The 10,389-nt window shown below is 46.4% G+C and overlaps 1 protein-coding gene across 2 annotated transcripts in view; it reads left to right on the top strand.

Annotated features, from left to right (window-relative positions):
- Positions 1–9,169, top strand: part of TANGO6 (transport and golgi organization 6 homolog) — a 242,515-nt gene extending 233,346 nt beyond the window's left edge. The window contains exon 17 of one of the 2 annotated variants that reach the window (XR_010152398.1): positions 7,466–8,204. Coding sequence is in view for 1 of the 2 variants with exons in the window: in XM_511059.9 (XP_511059.2) it covers positions 7,466–7,642 (177 nt within the window). In the remaining variant the exon portion in view is untranslated. Of the gene's footprint in view, positions 1–7,465 lie in introns of both variants that reach the window. The other variant, XM_511059.9, reaches the window with a different exon arrangement.
- The last annotated feature ends 1,220 nt before the right edge of the window (positions 9,170–10,389 follow it).

A 10,389-nucleotide genomic window follows, 5' to 3' on the forward strand; every position in this document is an offset into this window, starting at 1 on the left:
GGGATTACAGGCGTGAGCCACCGCGCCTGGCCTGAATTCAACATTTTTATTTCATTTCTTTTTTTTTTTTTTTTTTTTTTTTTGAGATGGAGTCTTGCTCTGTCTCCCAGGCTGGAATGCAGTGGCACGATCTAGGCTCACTGCAACCTCCACCTCCCAGGTTTAAGTGATTCTCGTGCCTCAGCCTTCCGAGTAGCTGGAATTACAGGCACCCACCACCACGCCTGGCTAATTTTTGTATTTTTAGTAGAGACGGGGTTTCACCATGTTGGCCAGGCTGGTCTCGAACTCCTGACCTCAGGTGATCCGCCTGCCTTGGCCTCCCAAAATGCTAGGATTACATGCGTGAGCCACCGTGCCCAGCCTCATTTCTTGATACATTTACATTCAACCAACACTGTCTACCTTTGATTTACTGATAAGAAAGGACTGAAAGGAACAAGAATAATGGGTTGCCCTGCTGTGCCATTATTTTCAGTGTAAATGACTGGCTAAAACAAGGAAGTGAATGAGTAAGAAAGATGCAGTCGGGTTCCATGGTCCTCTGTGTTTTTTAGAAAGCCATTGCCTTCTTTCTGTGTTCAAAGCAACGCATGGAAAGTGCATGAAAAGTGTCGCCTCTCCAAGCTGTTGGGGCCTCCATTTGCCCACTCTTAAATGTAACAGCCATGCCTGCCTTGTACTTGCTTCTAGCCTTGTTGCCCTCCCCCATATGGTGAGTCCACCAGAATCCTGTGCTTATGGGGCACAGTGAACTCCAGATGCAAATGCTCTGGCAAAGAGGAGTGAACACAATCTTACCTCCTCCACTGACATTCATGCTCCCTGTCCCATTGGAGTTCATTTACAAAACACAGGTTCACAGGAGGCTGAGGCAGGAGAATCGCTTGAACACAGGAGGCGGAGGTTGTAGTAAGCCAAGATCGCACCATTGAACTCCAGCCTGGGCGATAGAGCACGACTCTGTCTCAAAACAAAACAAAACAAAACACACACACAAGTTGAAAAATAAGATTATTACGATTTTTTTTTTTTTTTTTTGGAGACAGGGTCTCACTCTGTCTCCCAGGATAGAGTGCAGTGGCACGATCACAGTTCACTGCAGTCACAAACTCCTGAGCTCTAGGGATCTTCCAGCCCTAGCCTCCAAGCCCTAGACTGCAGGCGTGTGCCACCATGCCTGGCTAATTTTTTTTTAATTTAATTTTATTTTTTTTAGTAGAGATGAGGTCCTGCTATGTTACCCAGGCTGGAAGAATTTTAGGATGGCAACAGCAGATCATTAGACCAAGCAAACCTGGCCCTCTTGAGCATGGGACCTTGTGTGACTGCAGGTCGCAACCCTAGTTGTCTGGCAGTGTTTCAGTCGACATTCTTAGGAGTTTCTGCTTTTACCAGTTGAGAGACTAGCCAGGAGTGGCACGCATGAATGCCTTTATTCACTCATACTTTTTTTTAGGTATGAGCAATGTACCAGTCACTTTCTGAGGCATTGGGGCTATACCAGATTGAAAAAGGCAAGGCTGCCAGGCATGGTGGCTCACGCCTGTAATCCCACCCAGCACTTTGGGAGGCTGAGATGGGTGGATCACTTCAGGTCAGGAGTTCAAGACCAGCCTGGCCAACATGGTGAAACCCTGTCTCTACTAAAAATACAAAAATTAGCCGGGCGTGGTGGCACGTGCCTGTAATCCCAGCTACTCGGGAGGCTGAGGCACAAGAATCGCTTGAACCCAGGAGGTGGAGGTTGGCAGTGAGCTGAGATAGAGCCACTGCACTCAAGCCTGGGCAACAGAGTGAGACTCTTTCTCAAAAAAGAAAAAAGAAAAAAAGGCAAAACATGGCCTCACTGTCAATAGTACTTACCATCTAGAGAGGAAAACCTTTTTTAAAGTACACAATAAATATTTATTTTATTTTTTATTTGTTTATTTTTTACACCACCAGCCTGCCCCACAATAAATATTTACATTACAGTCCTGATAGGGGCTACAAACAGAACTCCAGGAAGGGCAGGAAGACTTACCTAGGTGCGGGGGTTAGGGAAAGAATCCCGGAGGCCAAGGGTATAAGAGTCCTAGGAAGAGGAAGCAAAATATTAATAGCCTCCCAGGCTGAGGGACTAGCATATGCAAAGGCCTTGAGAGGAGCTTTGTTCAGGCAAGAAAAGAAAGAAGGCCGGCACAGCTGGAGCACAGGCGGCCAGAGGGAGGCCCGCTGTGGGGAAGGGTCGGCCTGGGGAGCTTGTTCTATGTAGCCCTTTCCCCTGACTTCCTGCCTTCACTCCCCAGTGTCCATGCTGATCAGGAATATCAAAAGATGGAAAGGCTCTTGCTCTCTTCTTATAGCAAGTCCAAGACACGTGGTGCTAGACACAGTCTACTTGGTGGAATGCTCAGGGGACTCTGGGCCCAGACCATGTGATTGTTACCCGCTGAATTAACTATTTCCCATCATTTCCATTCGCCATCTCCAGTGCACTTTCCTATTCCTAAAATGTGGCCTCTCTTTTCTCTGATGTCTCATTACTCTCTCTCTGCTCCCTGTGACCTTTACCATGTTCTATTCTGTATTGTCTGTCTTTACGTGAATATCTTCTTATTCATCCCCACTAGACCAGAAGCCTTTTAAAGGCAAGATCTAGATGTTTCCATTGTTAAATGGCCTTACAAAATCTTTGCGTAGAGTTGACTAAGTTAAATATACGTTTCTATATTTTATTTTATTTTTATTTTTATTTTTATTTTTTGAGACAGAGTCTTGCTCTGTCACGCATGCTGGAGTGCAGTGGCGCAATCTTGGCTCACTGCAACCTCCAGCTCCTTGGTTCCAGTGATTCTCCCATCTCAGCCTCCTATCTCAGCCTGGCATTACAGGCATGCACCACCACGCCCAGCTAATTTGTGTATTTTTAGTAGAGACAGGGTTTTGCCATGTTCGCCAGGCTGGTCTCAAACTCCTGAGCTCAGGTGATCTGCCTGTCTCGGCTACTGCACTCCAGCCTGGGAGACTTGGTCTCAAAAATAAAATATAGGCTGGGTGCAGTGGCTCATGCCTGTAATCCCAGCACTTTGGTAGGCCAAGGTGGGCAGATCACCTGAGGTCAGGATTGCAAAACCAGCCTGACCAACATGGCAAAACCCTGTCTCTATTTTTAAAAAAATTCAAAATTAGCTGGGCATGGTGGCGCATGCCTGTAATCCCACCTACTCCGGAGGCTGAGGCAAGAGAATCGCTTGAACCCGGGAGGCGGAGGTTGCAGTGAGCCGAGATTGCGCATTGCACTCCAGCCTGGGCAACAAGAGCAAAACTGTCTCAAAAATAAATAAATAAATAAATAAATAAATAAGAAAATAAAGAAACCGCATAGTATAATGGCTAAAATTATAGGCCCTATTTCTTTTAAGCAAAATACAAAATCCAGAAACCACAAAGGAAAACATTTGATAAATATAACTACATCAAAAATGGAAATTTCTTCACCAGAATAAAAAATTTCACAAAGAAAAAATGCCAACTGGGAGAAAAATATTTGCAACTCATATGACAGATAATGGACTTAAAAAAAATGGAGTTTTTACGAATCATTAAGGAGAAGCTGAATTATACATACCAGAAAAAAATACAAATTTATGTTTATATATTTGTTGGAAGTATGCAAATTCATAACAGCAAAATGCTATTTTTTCCCACTGGATTAGCAAAAATAAGGAGTTTACAATACATGGCACTGATAAGAATATGGGGAAACAGGAATTTTCACAGTGTTTGAGGAAAATGTAAATTATTGGAACCTCTCTGGCCATATCTATGAAAATTGTAATGCGCATTACCCTTTGAGCCAGAAATTCCATTTCTAGATATTTGTCCTACAGATATACTTGTACATGTCTGTAATGACTTAAGTATCAGAATGCATATTGCACTGGGCACAGTGGCTTATGCCTCTAATCTTGACTACTCAGGAGGCTGAGGTGGGAGAATCACTTGAGGCCAGGAGTTCAAGACCAGCCTGCGCAATTAGCAGGACCCCATCTTCAAAAAAATGTTTATTGCAGCAATATTTGCAATAGCAAAAGATAAAAAGAATTTAAATTACTTTCATTGGAAAGATGGTTAAATAAATTGCATTACATTCATCCTCTGCAGCTATAAAAAATAAGTTATTTCCATATGTGCCAATTATAGAAAGGATCTACAAAACATGTTAAGTGGGGGAAAAAAATCATGGTACACAACAGAGCGTAGAATATAATTTTGTACTTTAAAAAGGTAAGGGAAGGCTGGGCTTGGTGGCTCATGCCTGTAATCCCTACCTCTGAGGTGGGAGGGTTGCTTGAGCCCAGGATTTCAAGACCAGCCTGGGCAACATAGCAAAAAAATAAAAATGCCAAGCATGGTGGTGTATGCCTGTAGTCCCAGCTACTTGGGAGGCTGAGATGGAGGATTGCTGGAGCCCAGGAGATTGAGGCTGCAGTGAGCTATGATTGCACTACTGTACTTTAGCCTGGACAACAGAGTGAGACCCTGTCTAAAAAAACTGGGGGAGAGGGGACAAGAAACAGAAATATATACGTGTGCTTGTAAACACTTAGAAAATGTCTTCATATGAATGATGTCCTCTGAGAAGGGAAACAGCTAGGAGTCTGGAGTAGAAGAGAGCCTTACCTTTTAATATGTACTCTTTTGTACTGTATTATCTTTTCAATAAAAATAAAAAATAAGAACACAGGCTCTGGATGTTGGAAACCTGGCTCCATCTTTTTTTTAGCTGAGTAACCTCAACCCTCTAACCCTCTGTTTCTGCAAATATAAGATGGGGCTAATAACCTTCCTCTAGGCCGGGTGCGGTGGCTCACGCCTATAATCCCAGCACTTTGGGAGGCCAAGGCGGGCAGATCATGAGGTCAGGAGATCGAGACCATCCTGGCTAACACGGTGAAACCCTGTCTCTACTAAAAATACAAAAAATTAGCTGGGAGTGGTGGTGGGCACCTGTAGTCCCAGCTACTCGGGAGGCTAAGGCAGGAGAATGGTGTGAACCCAGGAGGCGGAGCTTGCAGTGAGCCAAGAGTGCGCCACTGCACTCCAGCCTGGGCGACAGAGCACAATTCCGTCTCAAAAATAAATAAGTAAAAATAACCTTCCTCTATAGGACTGGCAGAAAAATTAGATCATATATAGAAAGTACCTAAAATAGTACCTGACCCAAAAAGTAGTAGTATTTGAGGCAAAAAGCCCTGGACCAGAAGTAACTTTACAAGTAGCTGCAGACAAGTCACATGACCCCCTGTGGCCCAATTGCCTCCTATACCTAGTTGGACGAGTTGGTCCCTAAATCTCCTTACTTTTTTTTTTTAATTTTATTTTTTGAGGTGGAGTCTCACTCTGTTGCCCAGGCTGGAGTGCAGTGGCATGATCTTGGCTCACTGCAACCTCCGCCTCCCCAGTAGCTGGGATTACAGGTGCGTGCCACCACACCTGCTAATTTTTATTTTTAGTAGAGATGGGGTTTCACCTTGTTGGCCAGGCTGGACTCAAACTCCTGACCTCAAATGATCCACCTACCTTGGCCTCCCAAGTGCTGGGATTACAGGCCTGAGCCACCACACCCGGCCTCAGTTCCCTTATTTTTGTTTCCCTGTTCCGTTGAAACCTGTTTCTTGCTAGAAGTTCTAGCTCCCAAGCCAGGAGGATTTTTTAGGGAAGTAGGAGCTCCTGTGAGTAGGTACTTTTGACACCCTCCCAATTCCATATCAGACCATAAAATCGGAGCATTGGTCATGAAAAATGGAAACTGTAGTAGCAGACTTTTTTTTTTTTTTTTGAGACAGAGTCTCACTCACTCTGTTGCCCAGGCTGGAGTGCAGTGGCTTGATCTTGGCTCACTGCAACCTCCGCCTCCTGGGTTCAAGTGATTCTCCTGCCTCGCCCTCTGAGTAGCTGAGATTTTAGGCGTGTGCCACTTTTTTAAGATGGAGTCTAGCTCTGTCAGCCAGGCTGGGGTTCAGTGGCGCCATCTCGGCTCACTGGGCTCACTGCAACCTCCGCCTCCTGGGTTCAAGTGATTCTCCTGCCTCATCCTCCCAAGTAGCTGGGATTACAGGTGCCTGCCACCACGCCCAGCTAATTTTTTATATTTTTAGCAGAAACAAGGTTTCACTGTGTTGGCCAGGCTGGTCTTAAACTATCCTGACCTTGTGATCTGCCCGCCTCGGCCTTCCAAAGTGCTGGGACTACAAATGGCAAATTTTTGTATTTTTGGTAGAGACAGGGTTTCACCATGTTGGCCAGGCTGGTCACTAACTCCTGATCTCAAGTAATCTGCCCATTTTGGCCTCTCAAAGTGCTGGGATTACAGGCATGAGCCACCGCACCGGCCTGGTGACAGATTTTTAAAGTAGGGGCAAGGAAAGGTATGACTGCTCAAGAAATAGCCTCCTAGGCCAGGCGGGGTGGCTCATGCCTGTAATAGCAATACTTTGGGAGGCCGAGGCAAGCAGATCACAAGGTCAAGAGATTGAGACCATCATGGCCAACAAGGTGAAACCCTGTCTCTACTAAAAATACAAAAATTAGCTGGGCGTGGTGGTGCGCACCTGTAGTCCCAGCTACTCAGGAGGCTGAGGCAGGAGAATTGCTTGAACCCTGGAGGCAGAGGTTACAGTGAGCCGAGATTGTGCAACTGCACTCCAGCCTGGCAACAGAGTGAGACTCCGTCTCAAAAAAAAAAAAAAAGCCTCCTGGGTTTCATAAGATAGTTGCCCGTTCTGTGGGTGCCAGCAGAGGGCTTTATGGGGATCTGGGGAGGAAAATGCTGGTAATCATTTGCTCTGGGAGCAACCATATCTGGGCAGTCTTGCCTGTCTGTGGTCCTGAGGTCTCTGCCATGCTTTGGGACTGAATAAAGGAGTCTGGGAACTATGATTGGGCCTGGGAGTAAAGGGGAGCAGAAGCCCCAAGGCCATGTAGCTAGGCATGGGGTGAGTGAGAAACACAATGGGAAACGTATCTCAGTACTAGGGCTAGCGCCACCCCTGCCTCCTTCTCCAACCCAAGATGGCCATGCATTATCTTCTTCTTCTTTTTTTTTTTTTTTCGCACCATCATGGCTCACTTTAGCCTTGACCTCCCAGGCTCAGATGATCCTCCCAACCCCAGCCTCCTCAGTAGCTGGGACTACAGGCATGCGCCACCACACCTGGCTGATTTTTGTATATTTTGTAGAGATGGGGTTTTGCCACGTTGCCCACGCTGGTCTCAAACTCCTGGACTCAAGTGATTTGCCTGCCTTGGCCTCCCAAAGTGCGGATTACAGGCATGAGCCACTGCACCCAGCCACATTATCTTCAGGAAGTCTGTGGATGTCTCACAGATCTCCTCAGGCAGGAGGAGAGGGCAGTTCAGTCGTACTGAGAAATGCCGGCACAGTAGACAGGCGGTCATGGCTGTCTCTCTCATGCAGGTGCTGAGCGCCGTCCTCAAGGATCTCTACCACCTGCTGAAGCACGTAGTGTGTCTGGAGCCCGATGACGTGGCCAAGCTCCATGCCCAGTTGGCCCTAGAAGAGCTGGATGACATCATGAAAAACTTCCTGTTCCCTCCACAGAAGCTGGAGAAGAAGATCATGGTCCTGCCGTAGACCTGGCTCCAAGGACATGGAGGAGGCAGGCAGGGCCAGGCACCCAGAGCCGTGCCCAGGTCTTCCAGCAGGTGGCCCTGCTGCCTCTTGAGTGCTGGCAGCATGGCTGACCCTCGGGGTGGTTTTATGGTGCAGGTCACTTGGGTCTTCAGGGTCCCTTCCGAAGGCATCTGTTTAGCACTCCCGCGTTCAGCCTGAGGGGTGTGCAGTTAAGAGAAAACAGTTACAGATCTCATTAATCTACATTTTTCACTGTCCTCTAGCATTGAAAGAAGGATGTCTACCTGGTGAAAGTATATTTTAACATGACTGATGGAATTTCACTAATTGCCCACTCTCTTGGAACTTGAGGAGAAGCGGTTGGCCACCCATATGTCACCTAGCTCTATATTCTTTCAGGCTGAGATTCTTCTTCCTCAGGAAAATGAGGAGCAGAACTGGCCACCCTTGGCTGCTCAAGAGGCATTTCAGAGTAGGAGATGCAGTTGGAGGTGGGGAGGGGAAGGAAATAGTTATCAAATAATGCAAAATGGAATAAAGTTATCTTGGATGGAAAGAACAACAGGGCTAAATCTGGTCCTCTGGTGTCGAGATGGAAAACTGTGGAGTTGAAGAGGCTCTGATGCCCAGAAAGGACAATCAAGCTGGTTGACTCTTCCAGAGAAGAAGGGTAAGCCCTGTATTTATCCTCCCAGGCCATTCTTCTTCACTCCTGCTGCTGTTTGCAGAGAGTTGCCCTGATTATCAGGAGAAAAGAACCACGAGCATCCAGAGAGTTTACATCCTGCCTTCTGTCCTCTGCTCCTTCAGAAAGATGAATGCCTAGACAATGGGTTCACACTGAATGCAGGCTGGAAAGAATGCATGCTGGTGGCCTAATGCCAGGGCTGTTGAAACAATTTCAGATATAGCACTGTGGTCTCCACTTTATTTCTTTATATATTTTGGCCGCTGCATTTTGATTGCAGCTAAAAGAGATAACAGAAAGGAGATACTGGCTGGCTGCTTCATATTAGCCCTCTCTGTTGTCAACACCTTGATGAGGCCAACCCAGAGATGCTTGATCAGTCCTCAGCTTTGCAGGGCTAGGTACAGAATTTTATCACAGGATTTTATCACGCTCTCTGGGGTGACCAGATCCACAGGAACCAAAACGCAGTTTCCAAAAGCTCGAGTGACTGAAGGATCTATACACAAACATGGCTATTTGCTAGTTAACAACAGGATATTTCTCTCTGGCCAGATCACAGACATGGTTCTGAGTCAGATCTTCCTTGGTGGCATCCCTTTAAAGAGGCCATCTTATGAACAGGATCACAAGTGAGCTTAGTGAGCAGAGAATTAGAACAAATCTAGCTAGGTGTGTTTAAGGAATATTTCCATTCAGCTAGTGTAGCTGGATTAATTTCTATTCTCCAAATCAAGGATGTCTAGAAAATGGGCATTGTGGCTTTCAAATCTAAGAAGAATCTCCTTTGGGCCAGCTGGATGTACAATAAAAATGCTTGTTTCTTGGCCTTCCTTTAACTAGACTCCACGCAACCCACTTCAGACCAGCAGATCGAATGTGTTGCACGATCCATTTCACTTACAACTTCATTTGCATTAACCGCATTCCAGTTCTGAGGACAGATCCTGATTGACCACCTTGATTAGTCTAAGACACTATCTAGTCCAAAATCCTCGAGTGCCTCATGAAGCATCCTAGTACCTTTGTCTCTATTTATAGATCACCTCTTAATTTGAACTATTTGGCAAGTGGCTGAAAACATCTGTTCTTTATTGATTTTTTTTGAGGTGGGGTCTCACTACATTGCCCAGGCTATTCTCAACTTCTGGACTCAAGCAGTCCTCCCCCCTCAGCCTCCTGAGTACCTGGGATTACAGGTATGTGCCATTATGCCTAGCTCTTTATTGATCTATTTCTTCTTTCTTTCTTTTTTTTTTTGAGACAGAGTCTCACTGTGTCACCCAGGCAGGAGTGCATTGGCACGACCTTGGCTCACTGCAACCTCCAACTCCTAGGCTCAAGCATCAGCCTCCCAAGTAGCTGGAACCACAGGTGCGCACCACCATGCCTGGCTAATTTTTGTGTTTTTTAGTAGAGACAGGGTTTCTCCATATTGGCCAGGCTGATCTTGAACTCCTGGCCTCAGGTGATCTGCCCACCTTGGCCTCCCAAAGTGCTGGGATTACAGGCATGAGCCACCGTGCCTGACCTTTATTTTAAGACAGTTTTGCTCTGTTGCCCAAGCTGGTATGGAGTAGTGCAGTCATGGCTCACTGCAGCCTTGACCTCCTGGGCTCAAGGAATTCTCCCACCTCAGCACCCCCGAGTAGCTGGGATCACAGGTGTGCACCACCATGCCTGGCTAATTTTTAAAATTTTAGCAGAGATGAGGTCTCGCTATGTTGCCCAGGCTTGTCTCAAACTCCTAGGCTCAAGCAATCCTCCTTACTCGGTTTCCTAAAGTGTTGGGATTACAGGCATGAGCTACCATGCCTGGCCAATTTTTTTTTCTTTTTAACAGACAGGGTCTCACTTTGTCACCCAGGCTGGAGTGAAGTGGCATAATCATACCTCACTGCAGCCTTGACCTCCTGGGCTCAAGCAATCCACCCACCTTAGCATCCCAAGTAGCTGGGACCACAGGTGTGCACTATTGCACCTGGCTAATTTTTTTTTGCAGAGACAGGGTCTTGCTATGTTGCCCAGGCTGGTCTTGAACTGCTGGCCTCAAGCAGTC

Source organism: Pan troglodytes, chromosome 18, assembly GCF_028858775.2.
Source record: "Pan troglodytes isolate AG18354 chromosome 18, NHGRI_mPanTro3-v2.0_pri, whole genome shotgun sequence".
In the NCBI taxonomy this organism is placed as follows: Eukaryota; Metazoa; Chordata; class Mammalia; order Primates; family Hominidae; genus Pan; species Pan troglodytes.